The sequence below is a fragment of the Oreochromis aureus genome, linkage group 5, assembly GCF_013358895.1.
Source record: "Oreochromis aureus strain Israel breed Guangdong linkage group 5, ZZ_aureus, whole genome shotgun sequence".
NCBI lineage: Eukaryota > Metazoa > Chordata > Actinopteri > Cichliformes > Cichlidae > Oreochromis > Oreochromis aureus.
This window is the reverse complement of record NC_052946.1, coordinates 21,500,262-21,523,225: the sequence shown is the minus strand read 5'-3', so window position 1 is coordinate 21,523,225 and position 22,964 is coordinate 21,500,262. Positions and strand designations below refer to the sequence as shown.

General features: G+C 40.9%; 1 protein-coding gene across 8 annotated transcripts in view; it reads right to left on the bottom strand.

Annotated features, from left to right (window-relative positions):
- Positions 1-22,683, bottom strand: part of LOC116311349 (inter-alpha-trypsin inhibitor heavy chain H3-like) — a 39,508-nt gene extending 16,825 nt beyond the window's left edge. For 2 of the 8 annotated variants that reach the window (XM_039612641.1, XM_039612645.1), the window contains exons 1-11: positions 22,541-22,683; positions 19,513-19,673; positions 19,279-19,383; positions 18,866-19,028; positions 18,648-18,758; positions 17,816-17,944; positions 17,595-17,711; positions 17,318-17,486; positions 17,119-17,229; positions 16,821-17,002; positions 16,539-16,718 (exon numbers count right to left, since the gene is read on the bottom strand). In XM_039612641.1, the coding sequence (XP_039468575.1) occupies positions 16,539-16,718; positions 16,821-17,002; positions 17,119-17,229; positions 17,318-17,486; positions 17,595-17,711; positions 17,816-17,944; positions 18,648-18,758; positions 18,866-19,028; positions 19,279-19,383; positions 19,513-19,673; positions 22,541-22,615 (1,503 nt within the window). In that variant the 5' untranslated portion in view covers positions 22,616-22,683. Of the gene's footprint in view, positions 1-45; positions 209-1,051; positions 1,157-1,285; positions 1,447-2,157; positions 2,720-2,837; positions 2,923-3,101; positions 3,251-3,906; positions 4,076-4,221; positions 4,330-4,411; positions 4,472-7,455; positions 7,492-8,870; positions 8,892-9,437; positions 9,749-16,325; positions 16,448-16,538; positions 16,719-16,820; positions 17,003-17,118; positions 17,230-17,317; positions 17,487-17,594; positions 17,712-17,815; positions 17,945-18,647; positions 18,759-18,865; positions 19,029-19,278; positions 19,384-19,512; positions 19,674-22,540 lie in introns of those variants that run through there. The other 6 variants (XM_039612638.1, XM_039612640.1, XM_039612639.1 and 3 more) reach the window with 6 other exon arrangements.
- Between the last annotated feature and the right edge of the window lie 281 nt (positions 22,684-22,964).

The window sequence follows — 22,964 nt, the reverse complement described above, 5'->3', positions numbered from 1 at the left end:
TGTTCTCCTAAACAGTCACTGACCAGATACCAGTAAGACAATCACCTTGAAGTCACTGACGGGCTGCATGGGTCGAGCATGAATTTGCAGCTCGTACTTGCCATGTGTTCGTTTCATTAATTCCTCATATGTGAGTTCAAAAGTGACCTTTTTGTGAGCAGCCACAGTTACTGAGGTCTTAAATTCCTCCAGAGTCCTTCCTACAGAACTATAGCAGAAACAATAATCATGTCTTGAAATAGAACTTCACAGCAGGTTATTGCTAAAATAAGAACAATCAAAAAAATCAAAAACCTTCTGGGCGTAGTCCTCTACCTCCCAGTCTTACCTCTCCCAGCCCTCCCTCTTCCCCACTCTGTCATACAACACATCACTCACATACATCGGGTCTTGAGGGGTCATGGATTACATAGGTTACAGTGAGCGAGGTCATTCATGTGGCTTGGCTGGCTGTTCGCGCAATGATTCCTCTGGTCATGACTGTAATAAGGAGCTTTTTTTGTGACTGAGAATTGTTTTTATGAATAGAATAGAATAATCCTTTAATTGTCCCACAGGGGGAAATTTGGTTGTAACAGCAGCCAGAAAGACACATATACAAACAAACAGTACACAGGACACAGAACAGAAACATACACAATTTTTTTCTTACATATTTACATCAAGGACAATGGTTACTATAAACAAAGTACTGTACAGTTATTAAATTAAACAAAATTAACTACAGATAAGAGGCAAACCTGGTTGTAGTGCGAATTGGTTGATTAAATTATTGCAGTTACAGCGCAGATGTAAACATCTATGATTTTTGGGAGCAGTTTTGATTGTACAGTCTGACAGCTGCAGGGAGGAAGGACCTGCGGAAACGCTCCTTCATGCATCTAGGATGTAGCAGTCTGTCACTGAAGGAGCTCTGCAGTTCAGCAACATTTACATTCATGGGGTGGGAGACTCTGTCCATCAGAGATGTTATTTTGGCCAGAGTCCTTCTGTCTCCCACCACCTGCACTGGGTCCAGGATGTCAAGCTATAAATAATTGAACTCAAATACCTGACAAGTCCAGCACTTTCACCACGGGACACAGCTTCAGTGTACTGCTGCTGAGCTTGCTCCTTAGCTTTCACAACACCATCATAAACCTGGCCATCGATAAACCTGAAGAGGACCAAGAAAAGCCCTTGTGTAAATGTACACTACTGAGTATCCTGTAATTTGTTCTTCAGTGTAAAATTCTTTATTTGCAAATGTCTCTGGATGTTTACAGATTATTTTAACTTCACACACATTCGAAATTTACTGATAAAGGCATTCCTGGGAATCCGAACATGGAATTCAATTTCCTTTGACTCGTCCATACGATTGGCCACACGGCTTGTGATGACAGTGGTGGCATAACGACTGGTCACTGTGGAGTTGATGTGAAAGCTGTAGATGTCCCAGTCATCCTGAGCAAACACAGGAGGCACAGTTTTTTAAAAATAGCTTGACTGATCTTATTGGTTGACCAAAGGTCAGATGTAGTTGAAAAACAATGTGTTGGTGGATGACATCAGTGAAATCTAATTGGTTTAACTGCAGCAACACTCCATTCTTCTTATTTTTAATTGAGTTTTAACAACACACAAATAGTGTGGCACACTATTACATTCTTTCCCTAAAGAGTTGATTTCCCGGACCGACTGGGAAACAGAAGTTTCCAAAGTCAAAATAATATTACAATATTAAAGGTTAAAAAAAGAATAGACAAGAAAAATGTACTTAATGGAACTTGGCATTTTTAACCTTAACTTATAACTAAATACCAAACTTTAACTATTAAAACTTGCTCACATTTCTTTGTGACTTTGACACAGATTAAGAATAAAGTAAACATGCAAACAGATTGATCAGAATTCCTTCAATTCACAAGACATTATGCGATCTTACTGTATATTAGCTAGCTATAGACTTTAACCTTTCAGTTTTGCCTCCCCAACATCCATAATGCAAACACACACACAGACACACACACAGACACACACACACACACACACACACACACACACACACACACACACACACACACACACACACACACACACACACGCACACACAGTTTTTTAGATTTTGGATCCTTGAAGTGGTTCTGTGGCCCTTTTTAAGTATTATGATCTTACCTTGTTTGGCAGTGTGGAGGCCAAAGACAGCAGCAGTCCAAAGAGAGTGATTTGCACCACAGTTCTCTCCATTATGCCTCCTACCAGAGTGGAACCAAGGCAGCTGAAACTGCCTTTTGAACTCAAACAAGGACAGCATTGCTGTGTAAATATTTTTAATATTTAAAGAGCAAACTCTACTTTCTGTCCTCTTTTGCCAGCGATAACAAACCCCCCCCCCCACACACACAAAACACTCCTCCAACAAAGTGATTTTCCTGCAGTTTTGTGAGCTTTGATGTTGACACTGAGGGTCAAACCCCTGCACTTTTCCAGGACTTTTTTACCAGAGCAATATTTTCATTTGTGATAAGCCACAGTGTTTTGAAGATACATGAAGACAATTTAACTTTGTAATTAATGGTGAAACTAATAGAATGCATGAAATTACATTTTCCATCATACAAATCAAAGTTGTGCAACATAAAAATCAGTCACTGGTCTCTGAAGGGCAGATTCAGCAGACATAAGCCAGCAGGGCATTGTGGGAGGAGAGACAAGGGTATAGTCAACAGTGCTGTCACTGCAAAAGAGACACCAAAAAAGTTACTAGATCTTTGCGCTTAGGAGTAATCATAGAAATCTTAAACAATTTTTCTTTTTAAATGTTGAAAGAGAAGACATAAATATGAAATATTTACCTTGTAACATCTATCTCCTGGTTTTTAATTGTTAGCTTTGTGACAGGAACTTGATGTACCTCCTCATAAACTATTGGCTCTAGAGCTGGAAAAAGATAGAGAAAGATCAAAACATGAACTGACCAGTAAGGAGGTACTTTTGAAGAAAAATATGGGTGTAAACTTTGATTATATCGTTAACCTGATATAAGCTAATGCAGCATGTATTTCCCAAGTAATGCATACAGCATTGAGGTAAAAAAAAATATCAGCCTTTTCACTCACCTAAAAGTCCTTGCGTGTTGTTGGCCGAGGGATGCTGTCTTAAAACTGGCCAAAGGAATTTCTGACCATTTTTCTCATGAACTAAGATGACCAGGCGCATATCTCCAGCTCCAATGTCTATTTCCTTGTTGCGCACAATCACTGTCACACTAGGGGAAAAAAGACTCAATGGCAACTTTTCAAAGATAGAACCAGACCATCAGATTGCTACTCTATAGAACAAATATTCCTGGAAGATGCAACACATCTAAGGAGAACATGAGAAAGATGTGTGTCTGACTGAAAATATTTCAGTCTGGTTTTGTGAATGTAAAATGCATGTTTGGGGTCTTTTGTGTAATCACAGGAAAAAAAACAGTTCACACATTTATAATGCCATATTCATATAAAATTTTCCTCCTTAAATAACTTTGATGTGGGGCTGTGACGCTAGGTGAGCGTCTGCCATTTTCATTCCTAACTGAATAGATTATTCTTTACAAATAATCAAAGTGCTCCGAATCTGAACCTTTTCCTAGGGTCATACCTAGTTGAGAATTGACATTTAATAACATCTCAATAAAATCTCATTTACATGTTAGTGTAAAGATAATACACCAGATACAATAGATCAAATTTCTGCTCTGCAGATGGATATTCCAGAGCAATTTTTTGTCTAGTTTCAGACATGTCAGCTAAGTTGGACAGGTGCTGACAGGAGACTACTGATCTTGGCATGTAACTCATGATGACAGAACTTTATAAGGTCACACATGTGTACTTAATGCTAAGAGCATGAGTCTTGGCCATTATACTGCAAAATTACCTTCCTGCTGTGGTGATATCCTGCCCAGTGTGATGTGTCACTGCCTGTCCATCTCGTACAGTGACCCCCTTGGTGTCAATCTCAACATGCTGGTCAGTTTTAAAGTGGATTACAATTTTGTTGAAGCCTCCATTTGTAACTGAATCAAGCTCACCATTCACGTAAAGCTCTGGAACAAAAGACCAATGAAACTAAAAATCACACTACAAACTGAGGGATTAATATAACCATAGCCACGAGAAAATACAATAGTATTTTATTACATATGAAAGTCAGAAAGTGGTCATTAACTAACTAAAAGCTAACAATACAGACCTCCACTGGGATGATGAAGAAGTTTAAGGAGGACAGCTCCACTCACATCAAAGCACACTGGAATAGTTTGTTTCTCAGCTTTCAGCAAAAACCTGTGGAGAAGAGGAGCTAGAAACACACAGAGTTAGTATATGAAAAAAAGGGTTTTACATATATTATCAACTTCAATCATATATATGCAATACAATACCATCAGTTGTTTCCATAGGAGCAGATACTGTAGGTAGGAAGAATTCATAATCCGAATAATCTGTAAATACATTTACATAATGCTAGTTACAACACACTCATATTGCGTGTTTTAAAAGTGGACAGTGAAGGGGCCTCTCTAATGTGCTGGGGCAGATTGTTCCAGTGATTAGGAGCAGCAACAGAGAAGGCCCTTCTCTATCGCGATAGAATGTGGGTAAAACGCACATGCGCAGTGCCTTTGTTTTTATACGCACATGGCGGAAAAAGCATGGCAGCGACCGAGAATGAGAAGTGCAAAAGCGGATCGTTGAATGAAACAAATGTATCAATTGTGTATGAATTCTGGTTGTGCTGTACTGACCTTAAAACTGATTTTATGTGGTACACGGCGCTCATAAATCTGTCAAAAATTTTAGTACGACTTTGGTAAGCTACGAAGGTGCACCACTTGATTGATTGTCGGAGCATTACGGCTACCGTAGTCAGGAGCCTTGCGGAGTAATACGTACTGTACGTCAACATAATATTACCGTATTGTGTGTGTATAAGGACCCCAAAATAGTACCTGTTAAGAGACATGCTTATGAAGCGGATTTTAAACTCAAGGCTATCAGTCATGCAGTACAACATGGGTACAGAGCGGCTGCGAGAGAATTCAGCATTAATGAATCAATGGTACAGAAGTGGAGAAAGCAAGAAGAATGAGTGGAGGAAAGTTAGACTTATCTGTTTTGTTTCGCTGAATGCGCTTTATAATCCCATGCACCTTATGGTCCGAAAAATACGCATTTGACTTCTTTATTTGGCACACTGCAGTTTCATGTTGCAAAGCACCTCTTTTTAACCTTTATGGATATTATACATGGTTATGCTCAGGATTTGTCAGCCCATTTCCACTTGAAATGCCTTTTTGTTAGACAGTCAGCAAGGAATTTGCATTTGCACTGTTACATTTTTATATAGCTTTAATGCGCATAATAAAAACAGCTGCTTTTTTAAATGAAAATAAATTGATGGGGTTTTTTTAATTAATAAAGTTGTGGAGTTGTAAAGTATTTTGTCTCACATCAATTATATCGTCAGTTATATCGTTGTTGCAAATTTTCAAGTATATATTGTGATAAATATTTTTGGCCATATTGCCCTGCCCTACCGCAATACCACCAAACTGAAATCTCGCGGGTCATAATGCACCCACATTATAGCTGTCACGGTACTGGGTCTGCGACCCAGTATTTGTGTTTCAGCTTCTGGAATTATATTCTTTGATTATTGTTGTTCATGTTTTTGGGTTTCTTTAGTTCTCAGTGATCATAATCCTCTCTACCTTAGTGTTTATCTCAGCCTGTGTTTAATCTCTGTTCCTGTGTTTTTCCCGTACTTTTTCCCTGTGTCCCACGTCTAGTGCTTTTGTATTTCCTCTGTTCCAGAGTCTGTCATGTTTCTGTGTCTAGTCTGCGTCTACGTGATGTCATGGTTCCTGTTTTATTTTGATAGTCTTTGTCTTATGTCGATGTATTTTGCTTTGCTTTGCTTTCATGTCTGATTTGTCTCAGCTGTGTTCCCACATGTTCTCCATCCCCTTGTTTTCTTGCCTGTGGATTTAAGCCCTGTGTTATCCTTTGCTCTCTGTCATGTTGTACTCTCTCCGAGCTGTGTTTCTCCCTCTGTGTTCCAAGTCATTTCCTAGTTCTCAGTTCCTGGTTTGTTTTCTACTTTGAGTTCCATGTTTCCAGTTTCTAGTTTAATATTGTATTTGATGTGAGTTTTACCAGCAATAAAGCTGCCATTTTGAGCTTACTCCCCATGTATTAGTCTTGCGTTTGGATCCTACATCCTGCCTACCATATGGCATAACCATCACAACAGACACATTTTAGTTTTAGTTAGTGGTAAAAGCAAAGAGAACAAACAGAGCACCTGCAGCATGTGCCATATAATACCACGAATGAACCCAAGATCACTGTATAATCTTTCTAATGCAACAACAATAGGAACGTAATAACATGATAGTTTAGATGATTTTTGTTCATATATACAGTGGTCCCTCGCTATAACGCGGTTCACCTTTCGCGGCCTTGCTGTTTCACAGATTTTTTTAGTGCAATTTTGCATGCTTTTTTTTACAGTGCATTGTGTTCTGCGTCCTGATTAGCTGTAGACCATTGTCAGTCAATTTCCTCCATGCTGTGTCTCCTGTACAGTACAAAATGCATTCAGCTTGTCAAGTTTACATAAATCTTCAATCGCTACCAGTGTGAATCTGAAGTGCTGTACTGTATATTTGTAAGTTTTCTCCCCAACAAACACAACAATGTCGATGAAACGTTTTCCACCATCAAAGGCACCTGCGGTAGCACCCAAAAGGCAGAGGAAGATTCTAACCATCGCACAAAAAGTTGGACTAAAGGAAGGTAGAAGTTACTGTATTTTTCGGGTTATAAGGTGCATTAAATGAAACAAAACAGTCAGATAAGTCAAACTTTACTCAACTCATTCTTCTTACTTCCTCCACTTTTATAACATTGATTCATTAATGTTGAATTCTCTCGCAGCTGCTCTATTACCAGGTTTGGGACCTGAAAAAAGGGTTTGATCTTTGGTTTCATTCTATAATACTGGACTTATTTTTCTATGAAGGTTTGAACTTTGAGAGTGTTTAAACAAGAGACAAAAGTGTGAAAATGTTCACATAGAAGAGCCACTAAGAAACTGGCAGAGGAAGCAGAAAGGGACAGCTTCTGGTTGTGGTTGAGGAGAAAGCACAAGATCTGGGGGCCAAACAACATGTGGTGCTCCAGCAGAGGTGCCTCCTACTAACGAACCTGTACAGCTGCCTTGTGATTGAAATTGGTAATCAAAAGATAATTGTGTTGCTCATTCAAGGTGTTGCACTTATAACCTCTAAGTTACTGGTTGGTCACCATAACTGTTTATTGTATGTATGAGTCAATTGTTAAAGTGTTATTTTCTGTTTGACAGAAATCAGTTTCACCACAGTAACTGTTTGACATGTTTTACCTATATCAAAATGAACTGTACCTGCTTCTAAATCAAACAAGTCAGCGTCCCATGGTCCTAGAGAGAAAAGGGAGTCATTAATTCCTAAACAGCCAAAGTAGTTATTCTGCTAAACCTCTTGAATTGAAGCTGAAAGTCTGCACTTCAGCCATAATCCACTGTGGCAGGGTGTGGAGACAATTTTTTTTTTTAAAGGATCACTGGTTAAGTGGAAGAAGATGGATGGATAGATGGGTCACTGACAAACACCTATGAACCTAACTGTATCAGTTGTGTCAGACGTGTCAGCCACTAAGATGTACTCATGTATTGAGCCATGCGTATGGCTCAATACATGAGTGGCGCCCAGAAAGGAATTGGCAGAAACACCGCAGGGGCAAAAGAACAGCTACTGGTAGATAGAGAAGTCACATGAGACTGAAAGACCAGAGTGAAACAGCACAAGTCACTGTAAAGCAGGGCTGGACTGAAACAAAAAATCAGCCCAGGCATTTTGACTACAGCCTTTGAATGAAAACAAACACCGTTGTGACAGTGATGTACACTGTCTTGTTGGTGTATGTATGATTTCTATGCATTTTACATCAGATACAAACTTTGGTTGTAAGATTCAGATAATTATTTATTAAAAGCTAGACATTTTAATTGAGAATAAGAAAGAAAAGTATTTCTTTGTGCCCCCCTTTCCCTGTTAATGCCCTACCTGGCCCCCTGGCAAAATTTGCTAGACCCGCCCCTGCACAGTTAGAAAAGTAGAAAAGGATCCTGGTGTCATTTGTCTCTCACATAAAGGTCATAACTTCCCTTCAACTCATTTATGTCACCTAAAAGGTAAACCTGGTTCTCCATCACCTGTTCAGCTCTGATAATTCAGTAAGGACATCTCCTGGTTTCATTTTATGTTTCCCACTCACCAGATATCCAAACCGATATCATGACCAGCAGCTTTTACGGCTGTGGCTCCAGCAAACATCAGCTGATAGTAGAAAGTAATATTAAATAAATTCTAACAACGATGGCCAGTCCAGCTATGCTGTTAAGTGCAGGATTAACCAAGGAGATGCTCTGTCTCCACTGCCGTCTGCATTGGCCTGAACCCCTCAGCTAGATCATTAACAAATCTAGCTACGGATACCAACAACGAAATGGAGCAATTATCAGCCACCTCCTCTATGTACAAGCTGTATGCCAGGGATGAACAAGACACAGACTCACTAATCTATACCAACTGGATATTTACAGTAACAACATTCCATGTCATGTTTGTCTTCTTGTGTGAATTAGCCAGAAGGTACTGTATGTATGAGTCAATTATTAAACTGTTTTCTGACAGGAATAAATCCCATCATGGTAACTGTTTGACATGCTTTACATCTACAAAAAGTAACAGACGTTTTGTTTCTAATTCTGTAAAAAAACAAGAGAAAAAAGGTTACCTTCTAGAGCGTGCCATAGTCCTTAAAAGAAAACGATAATAACGTGAAAATTCGAAACAGTCAGTATTTCCTTAACAGTTAAATTTATTTTCTCGTTAAACCTCTTCAACCGAATCTGAAAGTCTGCACTTCATCCAGACTTTCCACCGTGGCAATGTGTAGAGACAAAAATTACCAAAAAAATGTGACCTTGAAACAGCATCTATATACCTAACTGTTGCGTCACATGGAGAAATTTAGCCATGCTGTACTTATATTACATTTGTCTGAGTGTTTGGCATTCCATTCATTCCAGTGACCAATTACTACTAACACTACTGTTCCAATCTCCTAAAATTGCATTAATTAAATATTAAATAATAACTGATTCTCTTTTATGTGGCCACAAATGAGAATGAAAAACAAACAAACAAATGAATTCATCAGTTTGAATTATGTTCATACACTGTTAATGCACCTCATATCACATGACTTAACTTGAATTTAAATATAGGTTTTTAGGAATGGAGAAAGACTATTTAAATACCTAAATTAGGTGATAGTCAAATGTACTGGTGTGTTACTCACCAGGCATGCGAGCGCTGTATCCTCTAAAAGGAGTATATTGTCTGTGTTTGTACCGCTGATGAGGAAAGCTACCAGTACTACGAAAACCACTTCCACTAGCACCAGTAGGTTGTCTTAAAATGGGATGGCCTCTGGAGGGCGGCCTTGTCTGTGATCTTTCACCTTCCTTTGGTTTATGAAGCACATCAGTGGTCTCTCCCAGGGGCTTTGTGACCACCATGGATGTGAGAGGGGTCACAAAACTGTACTTCAGTGACAGCTCCAAAGCCTCCTTCTTCACTTTCTCTTTCTCAGGTCCAGATAACTGAAGTCTGTGTCACAATATATTAAATAAATATGATGGTTGACTTACAAGTGGAATATGATTAAATCATTTGTTTTTTAATTGATCAATTGAATTTGAAAATATCCCCAGCTAGTCTTTACTGCTGTCACTGCTGTATGGGACACATCTTTAGAATCCTGAAAGATAATGCTCATTAAAAACATAGGTAAAATAGATCAAATAATATATTATCTGCTGCAAGATAAACTGGAGAACTGATATCAGAACAATTGTGGTACCAATGGGTTCAGGGATTGTTTTGAACTCATTGGTGCTGCTTTGGCTTTCATTATAGATTGTTAACTTGTTTTTTTTTGGTTTTTTTACAAAATTAACACTCAGTTGGTTTAGGGTTAGTTTGTATCCAGTATCGGTCTTAGGCTAGACCCCCATGCTAACCAAGTCTACCGCAGATATGATTGAGAGAGATAAATATAAAGCCATACTGGTTTGGACATTGCCTGGATTAACAAGGTCCACGTCAGGTGTTGAGGAACTAGGGCACCCTGATGAAAAGTGTTCTACTGGAACAAGACGGCATCGTTGAGTGTGAGAGCAACTGACCTGAAAGATAGGATCATGGCGAAGCTGGAAACCTGGATCCTCCATAGTCGGTTACCAACACTACGTGAAGTACCCTCAGAACATCTACTAGATGATGCAAGTGCAGTGCTATCGACAATACCTACTGCAACCATTACCAAGACTAACCAGCCACAAGGAGAGGTACCCTCCATAGAGAAGGAGATTAGAAGTCAAGATCAAGGTAGCATGGAGGGAGGTTAGCCAACTATCGGATCTGCCATAAAGTGCAATGAAGAAGATGCCTAAGAAGTGCAGCAAGCTGTCCATACCTGAGGCCTTGGACACTGCCAAGCAAAGACTCACAGCCTTGGCCATCTGCTTGAAGAGATACACCAGAGACATAGAAGGCAGGTGAATAAACCAGCTGTTCTCAACAGAACCAGCCAAGGGGTACTCTCAGTGGCAGTGCAACAATATGAGAACAGCAACACCAAGGCTGGAGACTGTGCAATACTGAAATACTGCAATATGGGAGAAGGATGCAACCCGTAACAGCAATGCTTACTGTCTAGTTGGCTAGTGGATCTAAGAGCAACCACAGCAACCTCACTGAACTGGGACCGGTAACGATCACAGTGGCAGATATCCTATAGAAGGCCTATGACTCGATGCCCCACATCTGGATCCTGGAATGACTAGAACTATACAAGATCAACAGGACCCTAAGAGCCTTCATCAGGAACTCAATGGGGATGTGGCGTACAACACTAGAGGCCAACTTCAAGCCCAAAGCACAAGTCACCATCAAGTGACATCAAGTGACTTTCCTCACAGTGTTACTGGATGCCAAGGTAATGCCATCCAGGGTAAGAATCTGGTTAGATACCATATTTCTAAGATTTTCAGGGCAGAATACAATAACCTCAGTTTTATCTGAATTAAGAAGCAGAAAGTTAGAGGTCATCCAGGTCGTTATGTCTTTAAGACATTCCTGCAGTTTAACTAATTGGTGTGTGTTATCTGGCTTCATGGATAGATAAAGTTGGGTGTCATCTGCATAGCAGTGAAAATGTATGCTATGCCTTCTAATGATACTGCCTAAGGGAAGCATGTATAATGTGAACAGATTTGGTCCTAGCACTGAACCCTGTGGAACTCCATAATTAACCTCAACGTGTGAAGAAGACTCTCCATTTACATTAACAAATTGGAGTCTATTAGATAGATATGACACAAACCACTGCAGCACAGTACCTGTAATCGCTCTAATAGGATGTTATGGTCGACAGTATCGAACGCTGCACTGAGGTCTAGCAGGACAAGCACAGAGTTGAGTCTACTGTCAGAGGCCATAAGAAGATAATTTGTAATCTTCACTAAAGCTGTTTCTGTGCTGTGATGAGCTCTGAAACCTGACTGAAACTCTTCAAATAAGCCATTCCTCTGCAGATGATCTGTTAGCTGTTTGACAACTACTCTTTCAAGGATTTCTGATATGAAGGGAATGTTAGAGATTGGCCTATAATTAGCTAAGACAGCTGGGTCCAGAGATGGCTTTTTAAATTGTCAAGAGATTTATTCTAAAGACACTTCTTCAGCTAAGAGTCTAAGGGTAGAAACACACAGACGCTGCAGCATTTACTTGTATACAAGGGCGATCACAGAACGCTCACACCAGAGTGGGGGCCCTGTGAGGCGCGCCCTGTTACCGCTCTGGTCTTTATTTATATACAAAGCAATACAACAGTGAATACTTCTATTCATAGGCAGAGGAATGTTAGTGCGTAGGGAGTGAAGATAAGAGTGGTTCAGGTGTATGTGTGTGTGTGTTGTGAGATTCAGAAGGACGCGGCCTCTCTTCTTGTTAAGGAGCGCAGATAAAAGTGTCCAGCTCTCCTCTTCCCGCTTGTTCAGCTATTATCGCTGTGAGAAAGAATTTATAAAACAGTCTTGTAGTGGACAACAGTCTAAGTCATCAAAAGGTCAAGATACAGTATTCTATCATATGCAAACTTATATCATTAAAAGGTTGTACTGACTGCTAAGTACAATTTTCCATTGACATAAATAATGGTTTAACTACTGCCAGCTTGAAGGCCTGTGGTACATAGCCGATTGTTAGAGATAGGTTGATCATATTTAAGATTGAAGCATTAGTTAATGGCAGGACTTCTTTGAGGAGTCTTGTAGGAATGGGGTCTAAAAGGCACGTTGAAGGTTTGGAGGAAGTAATTACTGGTAACTCAGAAAGATCAATTGGAGAAAAAGACTCTAAATGAATATCAGTGGTACTCAAAGTAGCTATAGATAATGTTACATCTGTGAGATGATTATGGTTATTTTTTTTTCTAATGGTTAAAATTTTATTTGTGATGAAGTTCATGAAGTCATTACTAGTTAACGCTAAAGGAATAGTTGGCTCAACAGTGCTCTGACTTTTTGTCAGCCTGGCTACAGTGCTGAAGAGAAACCTGGGGTTGTTCTTATTTTCTTCAATCAGTGATGAATAGTAAGATGTTCTGGCTTCGCGGAGGGCTTTCTTATAAAGCAACAAACTATTTCTCCAGGCTAAATGATGATCTTCTAAATTTGTGAAACGCCATTTCATCTCCAGCTTACGAGTTATCTACTTTAGGCTACGTGTTTGAGAATTATACCACGGTGTCAAATACTTCTCATTTGAGGCTCTATTTTTCACAGGAGCTACAGTACCCAGTGTCATACATAGTGAGGAGGCAAAATTATTAACAAGATAATCTACATCTGTTGGAGTAGTGTTCAGATAGCTGCTCTGCTCTGTGTTGGTGCAGGGCATTGAAGATGATAACACTGGGAGGATTATATTATTACTTATATTATAACTTAGTTACAGCACTTTCAGAAAGGCATCTACTGTGATGAAGTCTACTCCCCACTGCTGTGTAATCAATTATTGTAAATTTAAACGTTATCAGGAAATGATCAGACAAGAGATGGTTTTCAGGAAACACTGTAAAATGTTCAGTTTCTATGCCATATGTTAACACAAGATCTAGAGTGTGGTTAAAGTGGTGGGTGGGTTCTTCTACATTTTGAGAGAAGCCAGCTGAGTCTAATAACAGATTAAATGCTGTGTTGAGGCTGTCATTTTTAGCATCTACATGGATGTTAAAGTCACCCACAATAATTATTTTATCTGAGCTGAGCACTAAATCAGATAAAAAGTCTGAGAAATCAGACAGAAACTCTGTGTAAGGCCCAGGTGGAAGATAGATGATCACAAATAAGACTGGTTTTTGAGTTTTACAGCTAGGGTGGATAAGGCTATGCATCAACTTTCAAATGAATTAAAAGTCAGTCTGGGTCTTTGGTTGATTGATAGGCTGGTGTGAAAAATTGCTGCCACACCGCCCCCTCGGCCTGGTCCTCGAGGTTTCTGATAAATAGAATGACTAGGGGGTGTTGATTCATTTAATCTAACATAATCATCCTGCTGTAACAAGGTTTCTGTAAGGCAGAGTAAATCGATTTGCTGATCACTTATTAACTCATGTACTAACAGAGACTTGGAAGAGAGAGACCTAATGTTTAATAATACACATTTCACTGTTTTAGTCTTTGGTTCAGATGTGGATGCTGTATTGTTCTTTATTTGTGATTTTTTATGTTTAAGTTATTTTTTTGCTGGTTTTTAGTTTGTTTTTGTCTGTTTGGGAGCTGACATAGTCTCTACGGAGATGGGGTTTTGGGGGAATAACAGGAGGAGAGAAGCTGCAGAGAGGCGTGTAAGACTGCAACTCTGCCTCTGGATAGTCACATTTTGGGGGGTTTAATAAATTTGGTCAAATTTCTAGAAATGAGAGCTGCTCCATCCAAAGTGGGATGGATGCCATCTCTCCTAACAAGACCAGGTTTCCTCCTGAAAGTTTCCCAACTATTTATGAAGCCCACATCGTTTTTTCGACACCACCTAGACAGCCAGCAATTGAAGAACATGTGGCTAAATATGTCACTCCTAGGTCTGATTGGGGAGGGGACCAGAGAAAACTACAGAGACATTGTTTTGGCAAAGTTATACATGGATTCAATGATTTTAGTGACCTTCGACTGATGTAACCAGGTGTCACAACTGCCGACATGATTTATAATTTTACTGAATTTACATTTACCCTTAGCCAGCAGTTTTAAATTTCCCTCAGTGTCACCTGCTTTGGCCCCTGGAAGACAACTGACTGTGGTTGCTAGTGTCAGCTTCACATGTCTCAGAACAGAATTGCCAATTACCAGAGTTTGATCCCTGGTGGGTGTGTCGCAGAGTGGGGAAAAATGGTTAGACACATGAACAGGTTGGTGATGTACCTGGGGCTTTTGTTTCCTCCTCACCGTCACCTAGCCGTCCCATTCCCCTGTTGCTCGGGGCCTGCCGGGGGACAGCTAGCGGGGCCTGCGCTACCTTCAACTGCACCGGCTACAGGGGCCTGGCTACCTACGGGTGTATCAAGAGTGCAAAGCCGAGTCTCCAATTCAGTAATCCTAGCCTCCAGAGCTACAAATAGGCTACATTTATTACAGATATCATTACTGCTAAAGGAGGGTGAGGAGTAACTAAACATCTGACACAATGAGCAGGAAAGTGCAGGAGGGACAGGTGAAGAGGCCATGCTGCTAGTGAGTCAGCTACAAGCTAAGCTAAGCGAGCAAAACAGCAAAGACACAGTGAGTGAATACTTTGGCAATAAATTAGGGAGTGAGTACACAGAGAGTGTGCTTCGGATGAAGCACGTGAAGATTATACTATGAGAAAAGAAGTTATCTAAAAGTTTTAATTAAATTGCTATCCAGATACGCTACTCAAACGCACCACTGTGTGTTGGAACAGGAACAGGAAGTGATACTCTACCGCAGAGAGAGCGAACACCAAGTGACAGCGCCATTAATACATCAGGAAGATGGCCCCAACTGACCGCATGCTCAGTGAATACATCAGGCAGCAGAAACCCAAGAAAGAGGAAGAAGAGCATGAACCATCATGGAAGGATAGGATCCTGAACAGTATGTACCACCGGCAGATAGAGGAGGTGGCTGACAACCAGAAATCCTATCAGTGGCTGGACAAAGCTGGACTGAAAGACAGCACAGAGGCACTAATCATGGCAGCACAGGAACAAGCTCTGATCACAGGATCCATAGAGGCTTGGGTCTATTACACCAGGCAAGACCCCAGGTACAGGCTGTGTAAAGATGCCCCTGAGACAATCTAGCACATAACAGCAGGGTGCAAGAAGCTAGCAGGCAGGGCATACAAGGAACTCCATAACCAAGTGGCCGGCATAGTATACAGAAATATCTGTGCAGAATATGGCCTAGAGGTCCCGAGGTCAAAATGGGAGATGCCCCCCAAGAGTGGTGGAGAATGACCGAGCTAAGATCCTGTGGGACTTCCAGATACAGACGGACAAAATGGTGGTGGCTAACCAAACGGACATAGTGGTGGTAGACATAGTAGTGGTTCTTCAAACAGGAGAAGACCGCAGTAGTGATAGATGTAGCAGTTCCGATTGACAGCAACATCAGGACGAATAAACACGAGAAGCTTGAAAAATACCAAGGGCTCAGAGAGGAGCTCAAGAAGATGCGGAGGGTGAAGGTAACAGTATTCCCAGTGGTAATCGGAGCACTAGGTGCAGTGACTCCCAAGCTAGTCGAGTGGCTCCATCAGATCCCAGGAACAACATTGGAGGTCTCTGTCCAGATGAGTGTAGTCCTAGGAACAGCTAAGATACTTCGCAGGACCCTCAAGCTCACTCTGGTAGAGGACCCGAGCTTGAAGGATAGACTGCCCGCAGGTGATATGTATATATATGTATATTTTTTTAACATTTAAAGATGTTATTTTAAGCTCAGTGAAATTCTTCACTTTTTTTTTCCAAGGTGTTCAATTTGCTGTGCCTTCAACAATTAATAAATTAAATTTATGCTGCCATATTTTCGAAAGTTGAAGTTTTGAAATGATCACATGAGGAAGATACATATACAGACATATACAGTATTATACTCACTCTTTGTCTAGAAGCTGTTTAACTGTGAGGTATGCCCAAACCCTCTGGATATGGTCATCAGACACTGTTCCAGTAGATTCCACAGTTTCATTTGGATTAGAGAATGTTATTCTTCTATTACTCTGTAACAATTCAAATGCAATGTAATGTCAGTTGACCTAGAAAATGGATTAAGAAGAGTACTGCTGATGACTGCTGTGGATATATCCTTACCGAAATGGCCACAACTTGAGGGGTGAAGGTTTCAATGTTATTATCTGTGATCTCACCGGCCACCACAATCTCAGAACCATTATAATAGTGACTGAAGTTAGTCTGGGTTAGATTGGTCCCACCCACATAGATCATTGTCACATCTGTTAATAGAGGTGTGGCCACCTCTTCATAGAAACCCTGTTGACATACAGCGTGGAAGTGATACAAATCATGCTCTTTTTTTTCTTTCTATTCTCAGGGGTTTCAACTCACATAAAAGAGTATCTATAATTTAAATACCTTCAGCTGTAAATCAGCATCAGAGTCTTCATATATCCGCCGTGCCACACCGTTATTTTGCAGCGACATTTTCTCAAGGAAATTAAAATTAACATCAAAACCAAAACCAAGACAGTACAGTGGGAATTTGCCTGCAATAGCCTGTCTTACATTTGACTGGATTTTCTCCAGATTTGTCACCCCTGAAAAGACACAAAACTCATAATAAATCGGGACAGTTAATCACAATAAGCTCACAAACACCTCAATTTCATGAAATTTTTGTGTACATTTGTTTACAGATGTGCTTTATTATAACCTGAGGTTGGGTCTCCATCTGTGAGAAGTATAAGGATAGATGCTGAACCTTCTCTGTTATGTGCATTCAGCATACGTGCTCCTTGTAACACTGCTTCATTTATGTCTGTGGCTGAAATGCAACAACAACAAAGTCTCAGTACACTGTTCATTGTCCAAATGTTTATATTTCAAAATATGTATTTAATACAAAATCTCACATCCTCTGTCTTGAATATTGCGTGCAAAGTTTTTGGCGCTTTCCAGGTTTTTGCTGTTGGCCTGAACGAGTTCTCGCTTCCAGTAAGAAATTCTGTCATCAAAAGTGATCAGACCAAAGTGATCATCTTCTGCCAGATCATTCAAAATGTGGAGTAATGCGATCCTAGTCTGAGTAAGAAAACATAATTTACACACATTTTTGTTAGTTAAAATTTTTAAAAAAGAAAAAAAGTATAAATAAAATAATATCAGAAACAGACGCTTCAAATACTTTACCTGCTCAATTTTTCTGCCATGCATTGAGCCACTTTGATCAATAACAAAGACGACATTTTTTGGTATTCGAGGAAGATCAGATGGAGCAAAATGATGAACAAAGTACCCGTCAGATTTCTAAGGTGGAGTTATTAAAAAAAAACTTGATTGGTTATAGGATTATTCAAGAGGCTTTTGGGTCGAAGTCATACAGTTTGTGTCGCTAAAAGACCAGGATTTACCTTGATGTGTCCCAGTCCATTATCCCTGTTAACATCATAAACAATAACCAGATCTCCATTCATACCCTGATCTCCACAGCTGTCACACATTTTCTGTTGGTCGACTGTTGGATAGAAATACACCCACGCCTGGAAACAGAGTGAATCACAGTGTTTAGAAACTTGGAAGAGAGCGATGTCAGTGATTTTATTTTCTGTTTTCCGTTTTGGTCTGATATTTCTTTGGTCAAAATTTTAAATGAAACATTGTCAGAATTACTCATTTATCGCAAATTAACACATGACTTTACATACAAAGAGTGTTGGAGAAGCCTAACCTTTAGAAGAAAATGAAATGAGATGTGTTCAAGGACCAAAACTTTAAACCAGAGGTCACTAACAGGTCACTAACATGGTCCAGATTTTGAAAACACACTGGCCAATTGAATGTGAGTCAATACCACTCAGCCAATCAACTCTGTGTATAATAGGTGGTAAAGACTGGACTGTAGGGTACCAACACATTTTGGGCAATTACAAGCTGCCTGAAGCAGTTTGTAAGAACTGACCTTTCCACTTTCTTGATACAAATGGTTCCTGAGACAACTTTTTCAGGTTTAAGGAAAGTAGCCTTATGTATATTGACCATGTTTGGCTCCACACACAAAGCAAGGTAGTTTTGTTCAAAGTGAACATAATCAAGCTAATCATCAATGAGCACCTCCACATGTGTATGAGAATTTTCAGCTATCATATGTTCAGTTCTATGTTGTGTGACCAAAATTATTTCAAACTGTCTGTTGTGAGACAACTCATGTTTTTTTACAGTTTCAGAACTAAAAAATTTCTGTACCTGTTTATCTGCATGTGTTTTAGTAATGGCATTAGCGAGGTCTTTGGTGCTCAGGCCTCCTTTGACATCGATGAAACTGATGCCAGCTTCCTCGTGAATGTACACATCCACCTGATATTAAGTAAAATAAAACAAATCAAAAGATCTCATCATGTGTGCTGTTATTTCAGCATTGTTTTCCAAAATAATTAATGAACAGATACCAACAAGACAATCACCTTGAAGTCTCTGACAGGCTGCATGGGTCGAGCATGAATTTGCAGCTCGTACTTGCCATGTGTGCGTTTCATCAGTTCCTCATATGTGAGTTCAAAAGTGACCTTTTTGTGAGCAGCCACAGTTACAGAGGTCTTAAATTCCTCCAGAGTCCTTCCTACAGAACTATAGCAGAAACAATGATCATTTCACCGAATTACAGTTTACAGGAGGTTATTGCTAAAATGAGAACATGAGTTTTGAGTAAATTAACTAAAAAGATATTGTGCCACTGAGAAAATATCTGTTAAATTTTAAACAAACAAAGATCCACAAGAAAAGAGTTTGCAAGAAAATATGAGACAGAGAAACAACACAACTTCTTTTGTGTGACAGATTTTTTTATGTGAAATTATAAATGAATGAATTTACATACCTGACAAGTCCAGCACTTTCACCACGGGACACAGCTTCAGTGTACTGCTGCTGAGCTTGCTCCTTAGCTTTCACAACACCATCATAAACTTGGCCATCGATAAACCTGAAGAGGACCAAGAAAAGCCCTTGTGTAAATACACACTACTGAGTATCCTGTCATTTGTTCTTCAGTGTAAAATTCTTTATTTGCAAATGTCTCTGGATGTTTACAGATTATTTTAACTTCACACACATTCGAAATTTACTGATGAAGGCATTCTTGGGAATCCGAACATGGAATTCAATTTCCTTTGATTCGTCCATACGATTGGCCACACGGCTTGTGATGACAGTGGTGGCATAACGACTGGTCACTGTGGAGTTGATGTGAAAGCTGTAGACGTCCCAGTCATCCTGAAAAACAAAAAACGACAGGCTTAAACAATCTCATTGACTGACCAATGTTTCAATTCAGGCATGTCCGGGGGGGAGGGGGCTTGAGGACCCCTGATGCCCCAAGTGCCCTTTTCTTGAGGCGCAGAGGTCCGCGCCTACTTAAGGAGGAGGGGGAACAGCCGGGTGAAGGGCTGCTCCTGCCGGGAGCGGTGGAGGAGGCGCGTGAGGGTCTCTGCCGGCCGGAGGAAGAGGAGCCACGTGAGAGGCTGCCCGAGCTGGGAGTGGCGGCGGTGGTGACGGAGGAGCCGCGCGAGAGGCTGCCCGAGCCAGGAACGGCGGCAGCGGTGGTGGTGATGGAGGAGCCGCGTGAGGAGACAGAGGTCCCCGTGTCAGGGGAGCCTGCTCGATTGGACCTGGCGAGCGAGGCGTGCGCCAACCTTGAGATCGGTGTGCTCACCAGACCGGCCTCACCCCCACCAGAGGCCGGTGCATGCTGAACATCTGTCCAGCCGCCTGTGAGATGGGGCTCACGACTGTGCCGGCCGCGCCGCGTCCACCTGCCATGCGGCCGACCTCTGGACCAGCTTCGCCGGCGTCGCTGGATTCGCGGGAGGCAAGCTGAACTCACACCTCCCCGTTGCTTGGCCAGGGCCCGGGGGCACCAACGGTCTGGGCTGATTCCCTCTCCCGCTCGCGGTGGGGGAGTAGGTTCGGCCGGACAGCCTCAGGCTACATCCACACTAATGCGTTTTCGTTTGAAAATGCATAATTTTCTCTCCGTTTTAGCCTCCCGTCCACACTGAGATGATATTTTCCTCAAGGAAAAACGCAGCGTTTTGAAAACGTTCTCGAAAACGCATACATTTCAAAACGGAGCTGCCCTGTCGCAGTGTGGACACTTGAAAACGCAGACTTTCTAAAACGATGACGCATTTTAGTCATGTGATGCAGTCATGTGACCAGTTAAACAAAGATGGCGGAGTGCATTATACAGCAGTTGTTTTGATTGCTCTCAATTTTGACAGCCCTAAACAAGATTATTATCAGTTTGTACATGCTCCAGATAGCTTTTCTTCAAATTCTTTAATTCTCACTCGCATTTGCGCAAACGCAGGACTGGAACGTAAGCGTGTTGGGCCGTTTCAATGTGGACGCGCAACTCTGTGCAAACGACTGAAAACGCTAGTGTATACGTGGAGAGTTTTCAGACGAAAACGCCGTTTTCAAATCTGCCAGGGCTAGTGTGGATGTAGCCTCAATGGGGGTATGTGGCGGGCGTGGTCTGTGGTGCCGTGCGGATGCACCTGCACGGCATCCGCAATCAGGCCCGCCTGTTAAAACACGGGGACTTAGAGGTTGGTGGGTTGTTGTGGTGTGGTGTATTTGCGGCTGGCAGCTTGAGAGCTGCAGCTGTGTGTAATAAAATGGCTCAAAACTTTGATCCCTGGACCCGCCGTGTCTCATTCACACCACAGATTTCATATTAGATTCTTGATGAATGTGGGTTGTTCTTATTCGCCTTGGTTCTATGTGCCCCTTTTTAACTTTGGGCACCCGCCCCTTTAAACATCTCTGCACGGCCCTGATGTAATTGACTGATTTCACTGGTTCATTGGTTTGCCAGGTGTTTTGAGTTTTTTGGACTTTGAGGTTTTCTTTTATTGAATTAGTTGTATAATTCCTGGTATGTTTAATGTTTACATTGACTTTTTGCATTCTTCTTTAATGTATTTTGTTCTGTTTCTCGTTCCCAGTTGCCTTAGATTTATTCCTCTCTCTTTGTTCCCTTCCTCCTCTGTCATGTCCTTTGTACTAAGTTCATTCTTGTGTCTTTGTCAACCCCAACTGTCATCACACTTGATGTTGTATTTTGAGTGTCAGTGTCCCTTGTGCTTTGCATTTAGTTTTACTTCCTTTATCTCGTCTTCTGGGATTTAGTCCACCTGTGTATTATTCAATGGCCTTCTCCACTTCCTGTTATTACCCTTCTGTGATATATTGTCTCTGTATCTCCCCCAGTCTTTCCTAGTGCTTGTGTCACTTATTCCTGAGTGTTTCAGGTACAGTTTAAAAATATATATTTTTCAGTTTCCTTTTTCAATTTATGCTTCAAACTTGTATTTTTGCAGTCACCCAAATAAACAGCTCACTTTTAGTTTAGCCCCCTGGCCTGGGCAACTCCCTGGAACTGCCATGACCCCCCCCCCTGTCTTGGCCCATGGCTGGGCAAAGATGAAAACTGTTTTTGGACCCCATTGTTTTCCTTTTGTTCCATTCACGTTAGTCAGCCTCTCTATGTTTGCCTTTGTTCCTCACACTCCTCGCACTCAGGGCATGACACTTTTTCACATAAGAAGGGGGTTGATCTCCCAGACTCTGACCGTGTAAACAGAAGTTTCCAAAGTCCAACTAACATTACAGTGTTGCAAGTTAAACAACAAATGGACAAGAATAATTAACTTAATGGGACATAGCCAATTTTGCCTTAACCTAGCACTAACCAACACTAACAATCCTTAACTTTACTCCCAGTCTGTAAGTTAGTTTCATTTCTAATTTGAAGTGTGACTGCTAGTATTAATGCGTAAACTGACTAATGTCTCCACAACATTTTTAATACAAGACCACACACATGCACTCACATGTGACGCATATGAAAAACATTATCATTAACATTAAAAACATTAACAATCTTCGACCTGCAGAGTTCAGTGTTCAACTAACAAAAAGATGTTAAGAAACACACACAGACAAAATGAAAGTCATCTCTGATATCTTTGAGAAATCTGTTAAACTGAAACATCAGTGGCAGTAGTAAGATAAAGACAGAAAGATTCTGTTCTCTTGAAGTGGTGCTGTGTCCCTTTTATGTATTATAACCTTACCTTGTTTGGCAGTGTAGAGGCCAAAGCCAGCAACAGCCCAAAGAGAGCGATTTGCACCACCACAGTTCTCTCCATGATGCCTCCCACAAGAGTGCAAACACCACAGCTGGAACTGTCTTATGAGCTCAAAACAAGGACAGCATTACTGTGTACATAGTTTTTGGGGGGTTTTTCAAGGGCAAATATCAACTTTCCTCTTCCACTGACACAAAACAAAGCTTTACTGCTAATGTTGAGAGTCAAACCTGTATACTTTACCAGGACTATTACTACAGTTTTTTCATTGATACATAATTGATACAGTGTGGCAGGCAAAACTGTTTTTACAGATTTAAAGTGAGAGAAACACGAGGCGATTGTTCAAACAGCTCGCCAACCTTCCACAGAGGGTCCTCTCTGTGGAGGCTGTGATTTTAATACATGG